The sequence below is a fragment of the Electrophorus electricus genome, chromosome 23 (genome assembly GCF_041902795.1).
Source record: "Electrophorus electricus isolate QZ-2024a chromosome 23, ASM4190279v1, whole genome shotgun sequence".
Lineage (NCBI taxonomy): Eukaryota > Metazoa > Chordata > Actinopteri > Gymnotiformes > Gymnotidae > Electrophorus > Electrophorus electricus.
In genome coordinates this window covers 6,610,123-6,630,732 of record NC_137519.1, presented here as the reverse complement: position 1 = coordinate 6,630,732, position 20,610 = coordinate 6,610,123, and the positions used below count along the sequence as shown (strand labels likewise).

The 20,610-nt window shown below is 45.3% G+C and overlaps 1 protein-coding gene across 7 annotated transcripts in view; it reads right to left on the bottom strand.

The window, feature by feature from the left end:
* Nucleotides 1-20,610, bottom strand: part of zranb3 (zinc finger, RAN-binding domain containing 3) — a 45,685-nt gene that overhangs the window by 19,096 nt on the left and 5,979 nt on the right. For 2 of the 7 annotated variants that reach the window (XM_027016628.3, XM_081706094.1), the window contains 7 exons: nt 18,498-18,516; nt 17,014-17,192; nt 16,065-16,296; nt 9,607-9,692; nt 8,893-9,064; nt 6,860-6,997; nt 110-229 (listed from right to left, as the gene is read on the bottom strand). In XM_027016628.3, the coding sequence (XP_026872429.2) occupies nt 110-229; nt 6,860-6,997; nt 8,893-9,064; nt 9,607-9,692; nt 16,065-16,296; nt 17,014-17,192; nt 18,498-18,516 (946 nt within the window). Of the gene's footprint in view, nt 1-109; nt 230-6,859; nt 6,998-8,892; nt 9,065-9,606; nt 9,693-13,093; nt 13,114-15,298; nt 15,479-15,978; nt 16,297-17,013; nt 17,193-18,497; nt 18,517-20,610 lie in introns of those variants that run through there. The other 5 variants (XM_081706095.1, XM_081706098.1, XM_081706097.1 and 2 more) reach the window with 5 other exon arrangements.

The following is a 20,610-nucleotide window of genomic DNA, read 5'->3' as shown; positions in this document are numbered from 1 at the left end:
TACATTCACACATGCACGAATGCTGACACTGGCACACGCACGCACGCACGCGCACACACACACACACACACAGTGACCTTCTCTGTATTTGGGAGTTGGAGTGCAGTACCTTGGCCTCGATGACAGCCTCGGTACACGCCTGCAGCATGTTGAGGTGGTGAGCGAAGACCAGGAACTTCAGCTGCTCCGACTCCAACAGCATCTTTATGTAATCCTTCACCGCTCCTGCCTGGAGATGGAGAGAGAGAGAGAGAGAGAGAGAGAGAGAGGTGAGGAGGGAGAGCGGGAGATGGAGAAGAGAGGAGATGGGGGAGATTTGGAGAGGAGAAGAACAGAGAGGAAAGGAAAGAACAGGGGAGACATTCAGTGATTCCAACTGAGTGAGCCAAGCCCACTCCAGAAGAAAATAATTATTTGTTGTTACTTACGTGTCTGAAGTGAATAAAGGCACTTAAAATATGAAGCAAACAAATCACACTTCAAAGCCTACAACGTTTCAAGGCTTAGGTGCTCTATGGCCTGTTATGGCATGTGCAGCGGGCCTGGATGGTCATCAGTGGTGGGCACGCTGACCCCCCCCCACACCACCGCACGTCTCGCCAGGACAGTCTGCTCTCTCGCTTATTACATCGCCTAATTGCAGTTCTCTCAAACTGAAGAAGTTTTTGCCATGTGAGTGTGTGGTGTGTGTGCATGTGTGAGTGAGTGAGAGAGAGAGAGAGAGAGAGAGGAGGGGGGGGGGGGGGCTCAGTCTCAGGATAATTGGAAGCAGATGCTGTTGGAGTAAAAATACCAATGCTTGGCTCACTAGTGCTGGCCAGGATCTCACACTTTTTGGGAGAGAAAAAAAAGTGACAAGCTTACCTATGCAGCCCAGTGTGTGTGTGTGTGTGTGTGTGTGTGTGTGTGTGTGTGTGTGTGTGTGTGTGTGTGTGTGTGTGTGTGTGTGTGTGTGTGTGTGTGTGTGTGTGTGTGTGTGTGTGTGTGTGTGCGCGCGTATGTGTGCTGTGAGAGTCCCTTGAAGAACGCATACATATGTAACAAAACTGGACAAATATGGGAGGAGACAACACTCTGGGCAGGCAGCAAATGAAGGGGTGAAAATGAAATGATAAAAATGATTAAACGTGATGAATGTGAGATCAGAGCGGGAGTTGTGATGACACACACACACGCGCACACACATGCACACACACACACACACACACACACACACACACACACACACATGCACACACACACACACACTTACTTATGCAGGCACTCTGCTCATACAGTGACTGCCTGACTCTATTGTGTACACGAGTGGGTGACGTAAGTGTGCTGTGCTAGGTATGGCCATGAGGGCACTGAGTGGCTGTTAAAGGGATATTTGGAGTTGTTTGTGCAGGTTGTTAAGAGGGTTTTATTTGTGTTCTTGTTTATTTATCTTTAACTCAAGTTTCTGTTGTTAGCTCCTGCTGGAGGATGCGTCACTTCCTGTCCACAGTGTGTCCAGCTCATTTCCTTCTCATGCCGTTGCAAAACTCCACCAAGTCTCCATGGAATCCAACAAGAGGAGACCACAATTGAAAAAAAGTTTAGAAAAGGTCATTTGGCAAGGTCCATAGCAATGAAGTGGGCAAAAAATATGACAAAAACAAACAGATAACTAAAACGTAGAGGAGAGGCTAGGAGGGAGTTAAAGGTTGCTGTGATAGCCTCCGCTGTCGGTCAGGCCTCCTGCAGCTTGTTGTCATGGCAATGCCGTCACCTCTAATATGGAGAACAGAAGGGCTAGTTGCCATGGCGGCCATCAGGGGTCGATGGCACACTGTTCGTCTGACTAATATAGTAGTATTCAAATATTAGTAATATAACCACACTCTGACTGGGTATATATACATGTTCATGTGTGTGTGTGTGCTTCCCAACTGCGACCATGCATTATTACTATAAGGTGCATACGATATACTGTATGTATAGTCACATTTAAACATCTGTTCCCCTGCCACCATCGCTGCTAAACTTGCGTCACTGTCTGCCATTTTTTCACATTTTTCGAGTAGCTCCTCCCTTTCAGTTTTGCACTGCATTATGAAACAATAGTGTCCATCCAAATCATACTCAAAAAACGACTGGTTCCAAGTACGCAGCGTGGGATTTCGAGTATACTCAACTTTGACATTTTTAACTGTACTACATAGTACACACACAGCTGGCAAGTACCCTTCCTCATGATGAGGAGAACAGATGCATCTCTCTGGGAATACGTCGGCGGCTGCATAATGTTCATTGCAGCTCACGTCACATACTGAACTTTACTGTTCTATCTGAGAGTATTGCTTGTATCTGAAGTTCAGACCAGCATCGCTTGCCATTCCCTACTGCGAGAATTGCTAAGAAGCTCCGACTGAAAAACTCATTCAGTAAATTCATTTAGAACTCAGCTTCACATACACACACTAAATTTGCTTTACTCAGTGCTCATTGTCAACGGTAAAGCAGTGCTTTATCTTGGATAACATAGTGGACTGTAATCTTGATTTTATGCTTTTGACTGAAACATGGCAAATGAGCCAAACAGCCAAATGGCTCTTTTACACTACATTTTCACGCACTACTGGATGTAATGTGGACTGGTTTTCCTCCATTGCTCCATATAAAGGGTAAAAAACTCTAAAGGGATGTCTTTTGAATGCTTTATGAAAATCTCTAGGTTCTGTTGGCTCTTCTGGTTTACAGTCCTCCGACACCTTTACCTTTTTATTGCTCAACTGTCTGAACTACTGACTCTCCTCTGTTCTTCGTACCCTTGAGTGCTACTCTTAGGTGATTTTTTGACACGCGTATCTACGCTTCCTCAGCTGACTTTCTTAATTCGCTCCAGTGCACTGACATGCAAACTTCCCCACACATATCAGAGGTCGCATTCTCGGTACTGTGTGCAGCACAGTAGGCTCGTCTCCCTCAAACATGCGGCATACTGATCTTAATAACTCTGATCACAAAGCTATCCCAGTCCATCTATTTTTCATGCAGAGTCACCTACCTCAACACAGTTTTACTTTCAGAAATTGCAGAAATGTCAGGCCTCCTGTGCTAATGCTTACGCTCGAGCAGAGTGGCATCCCTTAAGGTATATGTCATCTCCCGAGGCACTGGTCACTCATTATGGCGACACTGGCTCAGCTACCCCGACCCAGGATGCCGCACTCAGAATGCAGACTCTGTATTCTGTCATGCTGATCCTTGGTTTACCCTGGGGCTATGACGCATGAACGCTTCATGGCGGCAGGTGGGACGTCTCAGTAGGAAAGCTGGTTTGATGGTACAAGTGCTTGCCTATAAAGACCATGTTTTATGTAATAAGGCCAAGACTGATTTTTACACCACTGCCATCAAAAATTGCCAGGGAAATGTGCAAGCCCTTTTCTCAACTGTAAACACGCTATTGCTGCCTGCTAATAGCTTCCCTCGAGCCCCCTCATCAGACCTCTGCTGTAAGTTCTGACATTTTTTAACGACAAGATTGACAATATCTATTTAGAGCTGCAGCAGATATCTGAGTCTATGGACACCCAAACTTTAATACAGCTTCCTCTTAAGCACGGTTTCTCTACTTTTGCCCTAGTAGAAGGTTCTGTTGCTAGGCTCACCAAGGTTTTTGCATCTGTTACCTGGACCCTATAGCCATGTTTCTGGTTAAAACCTGTGTTCCCTCTCGCTGTTTTTCTGATAACTAAAGTCATCAATGTCTCCCTTAGATCTGGCTCAGTCCCATCCAGTCTAAAACTGGCTACTATCACTGCAGTTCTAAAGAAACCAGAGTTTGACTCGCAAGATTTTAAGAACTACTGACATATTTCTAACCGTACCTTTCTTAGAAAGTTGAGTGAGTGAGTGACCTCCCAGTTGAAAGACCACTAAACCTATTTCACAAGTTTCAGTCAGGCTTCAGAGCTAACGACAACACTGAAACTGCTTTGATTAGGGTTACTAAGGATTTGATGGTTGCAGCCAAATCTGGGTTGCTAAATGTATTTGTTCTCCTGGACCTCTGTGCTGCATTTGGCAGTGTTTCATGCTACTATGCTGTGCAGACCAGAGAACTTGATCGTCAACTCTGACGCAGTGCCGACATGGTTTAATGGTTTATAACTTACAGGCAGACAGCAATTTGTTTCTATTATTTGGGTTCAGGTCTGATCCTTCTCTCTTCTCCCATGGTGTTCCCCAGGGATCAGTTCTTGGCCCCTTACTTTTTACTATCTATGTGCTACTGCTTGGTGATATCATTAGAAAGCATGGCCTCCAGGTCTACTGCTATGCAGATGATATGCAAATTCACATAATACTAAAGCCACTGACTCCCACCTGATGCTTTGATTAAGTGCTTGGCTGATGTAAAGACCTGGATGACTAAGAACTTTCTAAAATTAAATAATAGAAATTCTGAGGCCATACTAATTGCATCCCTAGACACTCACAAGAAAAATGGGTACTCTACCCTTGCTATCCCTGATTTTATTATATCCTCTGTAACCCAGGTTATCTAGGTGTCATTCGAGACTTCTCACTGTCATTTGAGGGACACATTAAAAACATCACTAAAACTGCATATTTCCATCTCAAGAACATTGCTAGATTATGTTCTTCTCTTTCCTACCCTGTAGCTGAGACATTTATTCTTGCTTTTATTACATCCAGACTGGACTGCTGCAGTGCTGTTCTCTTCAGGATTCTTGCCTATGGGCTCAAGAAGTTGCAGTATGTCCAAAACTCAGCTGCTGGGGTTCTCACCCATACCATGGGAACATATTACTCCTGCTCTTAGTCTACTCCAGCTTCCTCTCCACTTTTGCATACAGTATAAAATCCTTCTTATGGTTTTTAAATCCTGGTATGGTCTGGCACGTCTTTGCCTTTCTGCTGTCCTTCATACATATTCACTGGCTTCGGTTCGCTGACACTCACTTGCTTTCCTTTCAGAGCGCGGGCTTTGGGTGCAGCTCTAAGCTTTCCATCCCTTTACACTGGCCTTGTACCTCCCCCTCTTCTTCCACAATGCTTTTCCTCATATTTAGTCCCCGACTAAATATACAAAACTTGTTTTAGATCCACTCATTAATTATATTAATTATTTCTACTACTGCGCATTTTAAACTTAAGTTCATCTTAAAAAAGGGGTTTTTACTTCTTATTCAATTTACTTATACATTTCATTTATATTAGCTTATTATTACATTATTAATATAGCTACAATCACACTGTGGTTGGGCTAATGTGTATAGTATAACTTGCACTGGCACCAAATTTACCCTGCCTGTACATGGGGGTATTTGAGAATAATTATGTACTTAAAATAGTAAATCCATTTTCCCCCAAGATTTTATTGCCTAAATGATACACTGATGCATTTAATATTGTCACTTGCACAAGGGAAGAACTATCTGAATTCTGGAGTATCTTGACTCTCAATATTTGAAATTTATCAATATTTGGAATGTGATATGACTTGCATTATATTTTCTTGACATGATAGTGTAGGATCGGGAATTTTCAAACAGTTCTTTATCGAAAACCAACAAACAAGGACACTATCTTAAGAGCAGTTAGCATTCATCCCAGACCTCTTGTTAAGTCCCTCCCTATTAGCCAGTCTAATGGATTACGTAGAATCTGCAGCATTAATTAAGCTTATCAGAAACAAGCTAATGACTGGCACTTTCCTCATGGGAGGAGACAGGCAGGAGTGGATCTCACAAGCAAGGGAGCAATTCAAGATTCTACCCACCTCAGTGCTTACAGTCACAGAAGGTCAATAAGCAACTGGATGCTGTTCCTTTTTGCTGGGTCAAAGTTTGCTGGCTACTGAATTTCACACAATATTAATGAAACATTATTTCTGGCACATAATTTGTACTGATTCTAAATTTCAACACATTAAGCAACATCCCAAATGTGTGCTAAGTGTGCTATTAATTTTCATGACATGTTGGTTAAATCTCACACTCCTCCTTGCGATGCACTGACCGGGACGCCCGTTATCCCGACTGGCAATTACAGGTGTGGAAATTGTGTGTGATATGCACACAGACTTAAGTCTTTTAGCCATACTCACAGTAGGCGCCATAGTTCCATACGTGGCTTAACTTTATTTATCTGATTTTTCTAACGTATTTATCTGGTTCACTATCTGTGCAGACTAACAGATTTAGGTAAAACCTCAAGATCTTTATGAATTCCGATTACTGAATGGCACAGTAATATCAGAACAGGTGAAGAATGCAATCCCACTGTAGCTCACTTCCTAACAAGGTGGTCACAGTGTTAGCATGCTTAGATGCTTAGATATATAGCTATAGAGAAAGTGCGGAAATGGCCCAGGGCTGATCACATTGACAAAAAAACTTACATTGTGAATGTTATTGGTCTTCTTATAATCTTAATATAGAATTTGACATTAAAAGTTTTCTCTAAATTATCTGGCCTTTATTCTGTTTGGTACCTTGTTTCATTTATATTTTATTCCTTTGTTTTATTTATTATTAATGTGCTCATGTGTAGGGTTATAATTCTGTAAGGTTTTCCCTTCACATTGTATGCAACACTCACGTATATGATTTGAGTCCTTATGGCGTATTTCTGTAGTTTGGACTATTTTCTGTGCACACACTTTCTGTGATTATGTTTTACAGTATAACTACATTTACACTAGGGAACACGCATGCACGCACACTCTGTGTGTACAGTGGGGACTATGGTGAGCAACCCAACTACACACACACACACCTACACACACACACACGCACACCTACGCACACCTACACGCACACCTACACGCACACCTACACACACACCTACACACACACGGTACCTTGGCTACTGCAGTCTGTTTGTACATCTGTGTGATGAGACCCATCACCTCTGTGAAAGGGATCTCACTCTTCCACTCTCCACTGGAATTCAGAGACTGCATCAGGCTCTCCCATTTCTCCAAACTAGCACTGGCTTCCTGAAAGAGAGACAGGGAGCGAGACAGAGAGTGAGGGGAGAGAGAGAGAGGGAGGGGGAGAAGGAGAGAAAGAGAATATGAGAGAAGCAGATAAGCTTATGAGGTAAAACTATTAATGACACAGCAAAATCTGTCCTACTTTTCCCTCGCTGGAGGGAACACGGAAAGACCGAAAGAAAAAGGAATACAGTTAAAATATGGTGCAGAGTGATGGAAAAAGATCAAAACAAAGCGTGAGGGAACGAGAGGGGGAGACAGAGAAAGAGAGAGAGAGCGAGAGAGGTAGAAGGGTAGAGATCCTTGATGTTGCCGAACATCAGCTCACTTTCTGAGGGTCATGTGACCTGCCCAATTATAGCACCACAGTGACAGCAGCAGGGGGATATGGAAACACACAGTGCAATAAATCACACACGCGCGCACACAAAACTCATCGAAGCAATAGGGTTGACGAAAAAGACTTACACAAGGTTTAAGCCGACTGGTTATACAACTGTTTGGGTGTACGTAATGTGTCTGTGTGTGTGTGTGTGTGTGTGTGAAGGTAATGTATCTGTACGTGCTCATGTTGAGTTTGCATATGTGCATGTGTGTGTGTGTGTGTGTAGATACCCAAACATGAGTGAATGAATGTGTGTGCGCATGTGTGTATATGCGTGTGTGTGTATGCATATGCTGGCAGGTGTGTGCACCTGTGACAGAAAGTGATGAATGAGGATCAGAGCGGGTGAGGTACTATCTGCTATCAGGCGAACACACACACACACACACACACACACACACACCCTGCAGAATTTGCTGTATACGCATTTCCCACTCACTCATGCCCACCCATGCACGCACGCACACGATATGCGCGCATGCACACACACAAAATCAAACAAATACATGGCAGGATAGACAGAAAGACCATCTGAGTGTGAGAGAGGGAGAGATACATGTGAAAGACAGAATGAGGATGACATTAAACAATGGTGAAATACTTGAATCACACACACACACACACACACACACACACACACACACACTCACTCTCACACTCACACTCTCAGACACACTCACACACTCAGACACACTCAGACACACTCACACACTCAGACACACCCACACACTCAGACACACCCACACACTCAGACACACTCACACACTCAGACACACTCACACACTCAGACACACTCACACACACACACACACACACACACACACACACACACACACACACACACACACACACACACACACAGGGGTAATCATGTGATTACATATATACTTTCTTCTGTGAATAACTAACTGAGCTCGTCAAAGTTTGAAATGAGACATAAGAGAGTAGAAAAAAGTGTGATCATGGGCAAGTGAGATAAACTGATAATTAGTGCTAATCGAATACCATCGCCTAGCAACGGCCATGGAGCGGTTACAGAGAGGTAATTAGTGCTATATTTATCCTCTCTGATTCTGTCTCATCTCAGATTGGCTGATTAGGGAGTTAGTGTGTGTGAGTGTGCCCACGTGTGTGTGTGTGTGTGTGTGTGTGTGTGTGGGTAAGAGTATGAGAAATGGCTGAATTGGAGCATGCATGTATGAATCTGAAAATGATGGAGCATGTTTATGAATCGGTGTGTGAAGAAATTAATATGTGTTCATCCATTACTCTGTGAGAGTGTGTGTGTGTATATGTCGACAGGAGTGTGAGCTTCTCTCTCTGTGCATGTGCGCACTCACGCACATGACAAAGACATTGAGTGGCATAACAGTAGTGGGCATGCGGCAGCAGGTGAATCAGAAGAGGCTGGTGTTTGCCAGGATCAGTGCTGGTGTGTGTGTGCCCTCCCTTTGCGCAGTAAAGCCCAGGGTTAGGCTCTTCTGTGCTGTGCCGGCTGGTAGGCGCGCTCTACCTTGGCTGCTTCTTTGGGCAGGTCGAAGGGTATTCTCTGGCGGATTTTGGCTGGGAGCTGTGTGAGGACCTCTTCTTTGAGCCTACGGATCATAATCTCACTCAGTCTCTGATGCAGCTCGTCCAGATTAGAGGCTCCGCGACAATCCCACTGACGCCTGCTCCCAAAGAACCTACGAGCGCGCACGCACGCACACACACACAAGCTTCCTGTTCATCTCTATGCTGTGCTACGCTGAAATACTCATTACGATGAGACCTTTACAATCCTTAAAGTGTGTGTGTTCCTCAATCACGCCACAACACTGTGTGGGATTGGTAGGGCGTCTGGATGAGAATAAGCAAATCTTTCTGTGCATGTTAGAGACGTTTTCCTGTGATTTACGTGTGCGCAGTTTTCTCTATTTCACACAGTGAGAGGTTGTCACGTGGCCATTTCCAAAAGCGTCTCAACTTTGTAGGGGAGCTTGCTGATGTTCTCTATGTCATATGGTAAAGTTTGACATTACTGCAGACTTTCCAGGTGCCAAATCATCAGAGTATTTATTTAGACAAAAAATTACCCATATCATTTACACTAAACTAATTAGAAAAATGAATAAATAATTAGCAATAAATTAACACTAAACCAGCATCACTTAAACTGAACTCTAAGTACCAGCACGGTGTACAAAACGGCACTCGTTACACTGAGTATTAATAGTGATGTGCTTACTTGTAGTGAGCATTGCAGTATGTTTTAGCATAGTCACTCCATGTGCCAAAACGCCTTGGATACAGCGCATCAATCTGCATGAAGAGCTGAGGGAGAGAGGGAGGGAGGGAGAGAGAGACAGAGAGAGGTACAGATGGAGAGAGAGACGAGTGTGAACAGATAACTGATTTTCTGTACCTTCACTGAAACAGCAGCCCATCACCACATGCTATGAATGAATGTTTATGTCCACATCCATAAATGTCTCCCATAAAAGTAAAAACAGCATGCTGTAAAGTAGGGTAAAACACCCACCCACCCTAAAGCATGTTACAAAGTGCATCAGTCACTGACAAAAAAAGGGAGAAAAAAATCTTAAAATAAACAATAAATAAATTCCCCAAACAAAACATAATTATTATGTGCTCTCGGTTTCTACTTAAGCCTATTTTTCTGAGGCAAATATGCTTCCGCTTTTGAGCGGAATTTCTCAGTAGCCTCTCCACCACAGCTAACGAGCATAATCAAACACGAGCAGATTTCTTCTCTGGCAGAACAGAGGCCGCCTACAGGTTTTCTTATTATACGCAGCAAAAAGCAAACAAACCGCAGAATTGGAGAGGAGGGGGCACAAACTCATAACTACAATTTCCTCCATCAGGACCATTGGAGGCACTACAGCTCCTTAGCACAAACCACACGGCAACAAATAAAGGTTTACAGAAAGAGACCTGCACCTCGGAATGGCTCCTGTGCAGGAGAAGAAGTGAGAGAGAGAGAGAGGGTGCAGGGGAGATACAGAGACAGAGAGACAGACAGAAGGAGGGAGAGAGATATAGTGAGAGAGTGACTCGGGTTGAAGAGAGGAAGCGGGGAGAGAGAGCAAAAGGGGAGACTGATGAAGGAGGCTTCAGACAGCATGGGAGAACAGCACTCAGGAGTGTGCTGGTGTCCGCGTGTTGTGCTAATGCTCTTGTAGGGGAATGTTCTCACGGCTGAAAATCACACTCCAATACAGGGCACTGCGGAATAGCAGGGCACAGAATGCAAATGGCGTTTCAGTTCACCATCATTCAGAGGTTCTCGCTCTGCACTGAAGGGTTACTACAGCCTCCTTTGAAAAGTGACCATCAGTGTCTGGTGTTACACTCGACCAGCTTCAATAGGATGATTTTTTGGAATAATAACCAGCAATTATTTGAATCCAGGTTCCAACTGCTCATTTCTCTGAGCAAATGTGTTCAACAAAGCTTGGCATTATGCCACTAAATAAAATGTGAGAGAGAGGGTGTGTGTGAGTGAGAGAGAGAGTGTGAGAGAAAGCGTGTGTGAGAGAGAGCGGGGGGGGGGGATGAGTGTGTGTGAGAGTGAGAGAGAAAAAGAGTGAGAGGGGAAGTGGGAGGAAGAGAGAGAGAGTGGGTGGGAGAGAGTCTCTCACACACACACACACACACACACACACACACACACACACACACACACACACACACACACACACACAGTCAGTATTGTTACTGTCTCCAACCCAGGGCACCAGCGGTAAAATCACCTCTTTTCAACACACGCTGTCTGCAGCGAGGCAGTCAGCCTGTCCCCAGCCCCAAGGTTAAGTAAATATCTACACCTATGAAATACCAAGGCCAAAAGAACAAGCAGTGAAACCAGGGGAGCGGCTGAAGTACATCCGTGCACGTTAACCACACACCGCTGCTGGAGCCGGGCTCAAGGCACAGTGCATGGAGCTGATTATCTCACGCTGAAAGCATCATTTGATTGTATATTTTGCATTCATATTTTTGAAGGGAGGTCTGGTGATTCCTGATCTCTTGATTGCAGTACTTCTCACAATGCGTTCACACCAGGGACGCACGGTGCGCTTCTAAACAAATCTTGCTCCTGTTTGGTTATGGGTCTAGCTATAGCAGGAGTCTGTTCTTAATTATTGTCACTATCTTGTTATCTTGTTTAATATCCATGAGAAGGAAGTGGTTATAGCAATGCAGCATGCCATGTTAGTACTAGTAGCCTGATTAACACCTTGTTACACTGCAAATGTTATCTAGCTTCACTCCTTATTAGATTTGCCACTTAAAAGATTAAATGCCATCATCCTCTTAATATTTACTTATTAATTTTCATTTGAGCTACTCTTCCATCTTGATTAGCGAGCATATGGCTAAGGATAGCTGCGTAAATGAGTTGTAATGCAAATCTAAAGAGACAAATGTCTATAATGAACACAGTCATCCATAGCTGTCGGAATAAAACTAATGCCTTGCATTAGTGTGGAGATTTGGAGCAAGATGCGGTGCTACCATATGTCTGCTCACTCAGCCTCTCTGAGCTATTGCTGCTTAGAGTGTTCGCATTAAGCAGGAGAGGAGCGTGCACGCAGAGCAGGAGAAGAGCGTGCACGCAGAGCAGGAGAAGAGCGTGCATGTAGGGCAGGAGAAGAAAGTGCACGTAGAGGAGGAGAAGAGCGTGCACACAGGGCAGAAGAGTGTGCACACACTACAGGACAACAGTATGTACACAGAGCATAGAAAGCTCAGCAACCTTTCCCTTCTGTGCTTCTTTTGATCGATGTCTTTGTGTGGCACATGTCTGCAGGTGTCTGCACCATGGCAATACAGCAGACAGTGCAACTATTTAATCTTTTCCCTTTTTGTGGTGCTGCTTTGCCGCAGTGTGTTTCGCAGTCTCGGGAGCCAAACACGAGGCTGCTTGAAGCTCCAGATATCCCCTTCAAAAGGGAGGAAGAGTGCGATGACGATGGCAATGATGATGAAAAAGATGGCGTCGCCACCCGTCATGCTCCAGATGACATGCTGATTGTTACCAGCGCTTCAGTCATGCGGTGTATGACATCAGTCACAGGGAGCACAGACTCTGAGGATCGTCCGGTAGCGACGCAAGCCATCTGTGATCTTCTGTAATAGCGGCCACTATGCTGGGCTTCCGGCTTAATGACACCGCTGCCAATCAGTAACTGTTCCGAGTTTACCCGCGGTCCTGCCTTTCCATGAATGCCGGGCAAAAGTCAGACCCATTTTCCGTGCTCCAGCCACTTCACAGCCTGACTTGACCCAGGGACAGAGGGCGAGGGAGTTGGTTACGGAGTCCGTTCTTGGCAATTTTGCCACTATTGCCTGTTTAATGACTGCAGCTGTGTTTCTTCTGTCCTACCTGACGTCTCTTATTATGGAGCTTCCCTTGTGAGATCCAGGGCTGTTTTTCCATTGAGCCCACTGTAGGGAGCAGCCTAATCACCATCCTTCAGATGGCCATGGCAGGAGAGAAGCCCTGGACGGGGCCCTGTCCTGCTTCTGCTTGCGCCAGGTTCGGTCCAAGCTACCCCGCAGCGGTCCAGAAGCACGTCGTGTGGCCGTCCTCTGCAGACGCTCGGGCCAGGGCTCGCCTCCAATCCGCAGCAGATGGCGAAACTGTGCTGAAGGAGACGCGCAGCAGGCCAAGGCCAGATCACGCGAGTTCAAAAAGGAGGTCTTACCGGACAGGTTTACATGCGTGGCTGAGCGACTTCTACTCCACACGTCCCGCCATTCCAATGGGGCGCAGAGGCCTCAGTCCCGTTTTAGGCTCGTGTGCCGTCAAACCTCGCACCCCAGAAAGCTGCAGGGCAGAAAGCTCTCCCCAGTTATTTGTGCTCGGTGCCCATTTCCAGAGGCCTGTGATTCGCCACGCATGACTGAGAGGATGTAAACTTCTACACCCCGATTCTCATGTTAACATGCAAGTGTGAGGGAGAGGCCTCTGTGGCCCAGCACGGCACCTCTCCCCCTGGAGTGGCACAAAGCCCACCTGCTTCTGGCCTGGGCGTGCAGTCTCTACCCATCACCACGCAGTAGACATGCCGGGAGCGACAGCTTCAGAACGGAGTGTCACGCTGCAGCTGGACCCTTGCCTCTCACCTACGGGCCTGCCGGAGGGACATGCAAATCGCCCTTGGCATTAATCAGCATATTAATCAGCATGTTAATCAGTGCATGCTCCCTCAGCTGTGGCTGGTGACCTTGAGGGTTTACCCAGCGCTTTATGCTCGGTGAGACGTTTGTACACCTGTCAGAGATACGTGAGGTCTGTACCACTGTAGGTGTCGCGGGAGGGAGGGCCTGGGTCAGCACTGCTTCTAGCGGAGGTCCTCGCGCCGGACAGCGGGCGCGGATTCTCTGGCATGCCGGAAATCCGGTTACTTCATGCGCCGCCTTGCTCAGAGTGCCTCTCCGTGCTGTTCTTTTTTGTGTGCCTGCCACCATTTGGCCACCGTCCAGCTGACTTGATAGAGTAACTCCGGGTCAATATTTCCCGCTTTAATGAGACAGGGTTGGCAGTTCTAGGGGTTCCTCTCAACAGAAAGGACACTAAAATGACCCTAAATGCACTCAGCATCTCTTGGCTGGTGTTTCTTGTTCAGCAGGTCAAACTGGTAATGTCCCACTATACTGGAGTGCAGCATCTCAAAGTTTACGCATGTAACCGTGGTAACATAAAGGTGGCCTAAAAATGGGCAGTGGTGGCTCAGTGGTTAAGGTACTCCACTATTAATCAGAAGGTTGCCAGTTCCAATCCCATTGCTGCCAGGTTGCCATTGTTGAGCAAGACCCTACACCCACACTTGCTCAAACTGTATTCATCCATAATTGTAAGTCACTTTAGACGAAGGCATCAGCTAAATGCCATAAATGTATAAAAAGGTCTCAGGGTAGAAATGTGATGTGTGGAGATTTCTATATGGGGCTGAAGCACTCCTGGTTGCAAAGGAACTCTTCCCTAATGCTGCACTTTGACAATCATAGGATTAGCAGTGAGCAAAAGAGATATTTCATAACATTACCTGTCAGACAGTACAGGTTGTTTTAATTAAAGGCCCATGTTGGAACTCCATCTAAATAAATGTTGTAATTGTCCTGTAATTAAAAGGGACACTACAGAGCAACAGGCTGCTTCGTAATTAGCTTACTGCTTTACGGCCTTGTTATGGAAACAAACATACTGCAAATTATGTCTCCAGTTAAAATTTCTCTTTAAGTATTGTGTTTCGAAAGATATCAAAATTATTTTAGAAAAAGTAATTACTCCCTCTTTAAGGCAGTGAAGTATTTTAGCATATTTCAAAGAGTCCCCAGTTAATAGGGAAAGCTGAGAGGATTATTTCTTTATTTTATTTATTTATTTTGTGCGTGTATGTGTTAACAAATCTTAAAAAAAAAAGAACCCTCACTGTTGTTAGTCTAACAAAAACACAGATAGCAATGAACCGTCACAGCCTCTTTTCAAACAGCGTTCTCTGTTTTACGGCGCTGCAGTGCCACTGCTGTCTCCCGATATGCCGAGTGAGGCCAGCGGTCTGGGTTTATAAAGACCAAGGGCAGCGATGGAGAAACCGCCGACATTATACCGGCTGCCAAAAGGCAACACTCATGTTCTAATGGCAGTGTCAGGGTTGCGCAGTGTCGTCTAATAGTTCCCAAAAGCTGTTTCTCTTAGCTGACTGGTAATGATGGTTAAAATCAGATGTGTTTAATGTGAGCAGGCTGCTATTACAGTGGACAGGCATCACTGAATAACAGCACTATTCAGAACACAGAGTTCTAAGTCTAAAGGGTCACTGAGGATTCAGTATTGGACCGTTAAGAGGGACTAGTACGGACTGTACAGACAGGTGGTGGATTTCAGATGTTACCCCTTTCCTCACCTCCCACAACATTTAATGGCTCTGTGGCTTCTACTGTGGAGTCACCGAGTCCTTCCTCTCATCATCCAGAAGCACCTGGTTTGGTACTTGAAGGAGCCCAAGTCCAGAGCATAACCAGGACAGCAGAGAGGGTCCTAGGATGCCTCTAAACAGCAGGGTGATAAAGGGGGCTGGCAGCCTATCAGCTCACCCTCTCATCCTGGAAATCAACTCTTCCAGCCGCTTCCCTCTGGTAACAGACTCTGCGCCACCAAAACCAGCACAACCACACATGCTAACAGACCTTTCTCCACAGCTACAGGGCTCATTGACTGCAGTGGACACTTTGCTCTTTAAATTTTAAACCTTAAACTAAACAATCACCTCCCTTACTGTACTACAGCAATGTCTCTGTGACTTACTTATCTGCACAACTTTTGCAACAATTTGCATAATAGTTGTATTAAAATGTCTACTCTGACCTGCACATGTAGATATCTAGATATGCACATGTACAGATATTCATACATCCGTAGGGCTTTTTACAAGTCTTATTCTTTGCCCTTCCATCTATTTATGATGTTTCTATTTTACTTTTCCATAGTTAAATACCTGTTAACAGTCTGTGTGTGTGTTAGATCTGCTTAGTATGTTACATACATGTGTGTGCCCAAGACAAAATACCGGTATGGGTAACATACTTGGTGAAACAAAGTGATTTGGATCCTGATAGGATTATGCCAACAGCTTTTGTCATGACAGCACTCCTCCTCTAGGTGGCGTATACCTCTTCTGGCCTGCCCAGTGCTGGAGTCCCCGTGAGCAGTATAGCGCGTTTCGCCTTCTGGATGACCGGCACCAGGATCTTGGTGCGTGCTGCATTTCTGGACTTCAGGTAGTGTGACTCGTCCACTATGATGACACCAAACTGCTGCTTGTTCAGGGCATCCACCAGGGGGCGCGCGTCTGTGGTGAGCAGCCCGTAGCCCAACACAGTCACCTTACTCTGGCTGAGCCCACTGTGAGAACACAGAAAACAATCGCCAACTTCTCCAAATTTCCCCCAGCTTAGTCTGGTCAAAGGAAATGTTCAAATGTTTTGGCAAGCAAACATGTTCATAATAGAAACCACTTACAAAGTTTCAAGTCAAACAAACTAAAAATTTTAAGTCAGTGCAGCTAGCCAAGTGAATAATCGATTTATGTAAACCACTGGCATTCGACATGAAGCTGAGGCCCTCTGCAATCTGCACAGCTCATCCCAGTCCAGCCCACGTCCCTACGGCCTGGGAGTTGCCAGTCCAGCCCACGTCCCTACGGCCTGGGAGTTGCCAGTCCAGCCCACGTCCCTACGGCCTGGGCGTTCAGAGCTCAAATGACAACATTTGTAGAGTATAAATAGTATCAGAATTCTGAAGACATTATTCAGTGATAGAAAATGTTGAATCTTTCTTAAATCTTTCTAAAATCAACCAACCCCCACCCCAAAAATGAAACAATACAAAAAACTTTCACTAACAGAAAAACCTTCCTTGAAGGAAAAAAAAAAACAAAAAAAAAAAACCCTGCTTGTCTAATTTCACCTTGTTGGAAGAACAAATTCCGTGACCGAGCACCACTGATTAATCTGTTTTGCATAACCGAAGCAAATCCCCTTATCTTTTCACTTCCTTCATCTTTACAATCATGAGATGACCTGCAATGTTTAACGAGCGAGAAGTCAAAAGGCGGCATACGCGATGTCAGCTTTGCTCTGCACTAGGTTGATGTCCTGGGGGCCGAGCTCGGGCAGCCAGTGCTCCAGCTCCTCCATCCAGGGGTACTTGAGGGAGGAGGGCACCACGATGAGGAGGGGCCACTCCTGCCTGTACAGGTAGGCCACAGAGAGGGCCTGCAACGTCTTCCCCAGGCCCATCTACAGCACAGCACACAGACATGGCGTTAATGCACAGCGATAATACACGGGCTTAACACAGCATGTTAATACACAGGCTTAATACAGGGTGTTAATACAGGGTGTTAATACACGGGTTTAACACAGGGTGTTAATACAGGGTGTTAATACAGGGTGTTAACACAGGGTGTTAATACACGGCGTTAATACACAGCATTAATACAGGGTGTTAATATGTGGGCTTAACACAGGGTGTTAATACACGGCGTTAATACACAGCATTAATACGGGGTGTTAATATACAGCGTTAATACAGGATGTTAATACAGTGTGTTAATACAGGGTGTTAATACAGGGGCTTAACACAGGGTGTTCATACAGGGTGTTAATATGTGGGCTTAATACAGGGTGTTAATACACGGCATTAATACATAGCATTAATACATGATGTTCATACAGGGTGTTCATACACGGCATTAATACACATCATTAATACAGGGTGTTAATACTGGGTGTTAATACAAAGCGTTACTATAGGATGTTAATACATGGGCTTAACACAGGGTGTTAATACAGGGTGTTAATACACGGCGTTAATATGGGGTGTTATTACACAGCGTTAATACAGGGTGTTAATACATGGCATTAATATGGGGTGTTAATACACAGCGTTAATACAGGGTGTTAATAAGTGGGCTTAATACAGGGTGCTAATACAGGGGTGTTAATACATGGTGTTAATACAGCATTAACTAAATGAAGTAAACCCAGTGCTAATCTTAATCTGGTTTTACCAGACAGGCATATCTTCATGGGCAAAGATGAGAGATGTTTTTTAGAATGTCATGTAAGAGGATGGAAGTGGAAAAGTTGACAAATGTGATCAGATAGGTTACACAGAGTATCATACGCGATAAGGTGAGATTTTTTTCCCCTTGTGTTAAAAAATGTCTGATTATTACATTATTACCTTCTAAACATTTTTATTTGGCTCACAATAGCAATTTAACTTCAAAATAATAGTTTGCACAATATGACTGTCTGCAAAAATCTAATCTTATAAAATAGTACAATTGAGGTACAAACTAACAGAAAGGCTCAGTGAGAAACTAAGCAGTCTCATATGAGAGACCATCAGAAGAGACAGTGGAGCATCAACAACACAATTAAACTTTCTTTAACTTTTTCCCCCTCAACTTTGGTTTTTCATTACACCCTTCATTTATTTTACAGCTTTAAAATTATACAAATGCAAATACCTTTCCCTCACACACTCATATGCAGACACACCCCCACACCGTATAGTAAATACGTAAAATAGCTTACCTCATCGGCAATCAGGCACCTGTAAGACAAAAATGAGGGACGTGCAATTAAATAATAAAGAATGATTCTTCACTACTCCAGTTCAATTTGAAACATCAATTAGAGCAACAAATTGTGACTCCAGAGGTGATCCAAAATCTATGGTCATCCCTAAAGCACTGCCCCAAATAATTACCCTGCAAATTACGTTTTTAATTTCTCCCACGGAATCGATGTCCAGGGAGGCAGGCTGAGCGCGAGGTTATTGATCTGGCCGTTATTGTGGAAGCAGGGCTTGCTCAATATCATTCACACCTCAACTCAAGAGCCAATTTAACCGGAACAGCCACGGCCTAAAAACGTGGGGGCAATCTCAGCGCTGCCTTGAAAACGTTCCTACAAATAGGAATCCTACACTAACCCAGATCACTAGCACAAATCAATGGACAGATTCCAGCCAGTCAAAGCACACTGCACTAACTAACCGATAGCAGTCATCTTTACTGTGTGTGTGTGTGTGTGTGTGTGTGTGTGTGTGTGTGTGTACAAAACACTCCCTACTATGCTGCACAAATAAGATATGTTTCATTTAAACATAATTTGGTTTCAACTCTTCATTGAAATCTCGTTTTTGTTCCGAAAACTGTTTGTGTTTTTATTTAAAGATAATTACTGGCTGCTTCCATCGCATCTGTAGATGTTTTATTAGCCCATGTCCTGAAGGTTGCCTTTCTAAACTGATCTTTCATGAACAGGTGACAGCCAGCGATCAGCGACACCCTCCTGTGACTCTTGAGAATGCAGCCGAAACCTCAGTGGGGCTGTTCGGTTTTACGTAGTCAGAGCGAATGCCACCGTAGTTCATGCACTCGGACGGCTCATAAGGCAGATTTCTTCACTTCCTTTAATCTTCATTTGCGAGAAGCAGGAGTGTGGCTGCGATCGCCTGCCGAGACGCGGCGGGAGACGTAACGGTGCCGGTGAGCCCGGCTAAGCCGAGGATTTGCTCCAAACAAATGAAGCGGTTTTGTAAGTACCGGCAAGAATGAGAGAACCTCGTGTCTGTGGTTAAATGGAGATTTACTACCGTTTGTGACACTGCAGTCCATAGTCCTACTTTCAGATACGTGCTCCTAATGAGAGCGAGAGAGAGAGACAGAGAGAGGAATTGGGAGCGAGACCCAGGAGAGAAAAAGACAGATGCAGACAGACAGATGCAGACAGACACACTGAGGAGAAGGGCGAGGGAACAAGGTGGTATGAGTGTCATAAAGGGATACACACTCTATCTTTTGTTCTCTTCCTTACAAGGGAGAACACGATTAATGACCTCTATATCGCAAGTTATTTTTCTAATTGATGCAGCATTTGCTCAGGTGTGTGTGTGTGTGTGTGTGTGTGTGTGTGTGTGTATGTGTGTGCGCACGTCCAAGTATGCACATGTGTATAGGTGTGTGTGTTTGTGTGCACCATTTTCACACTCATTAATCACTCTTCTTTAAATAACCAAGCTCATGCCAGAAGTAGTTCTGCCTCTGGGGGGAGTCGGTGTTTCCAGCGGCTGACGGCCGTACCTCGAGACCTCCCCCCGTCTGCTCGGCTTTAAATGTTATCTGTAAGCAGCAGGGGGTCCGGGTGCCGCCCATCAGCCCAGCCCAGGGGTCCAGCCGCGCACCGTGCTGCACGGCAAAGGAGTTCACAGCACTGCCCGAGAATCCATATTCCTCGCACGCGCTCTGCTTCCGCCCCTGTGCTGCTGGGCCAGGCAGTGGAGGCTGCCAGGATGGAAGCGATAGTGGGCACGCTGCGGAGTCGAATGGGATTCACCCCTGAAGCTCCTTTTCAATCTACGACCAGGCCCGATCTGGCAACCCGGCCCGCGCCGCCAGCATTATCATGTGTCCAGGCGGCAGCGGAGGTCGCGCTCATTCCGCCTCGCTTTACGAATGTGCCTTTAAACACCTCTGTATCTTTCCCTTCATGTTCAGTTGCGCCATGGTTACAGCACAATTATGCGCGCTCGTACCGGAGGGCCTCTCTGTGGCCTCGTTGTCCTGATCGATGACATCGATCGGCTCAGCAGGGCGCCCCGGGGACGGAGGCAGATACACTCCTGCCACTGTAAGGCGGCAAA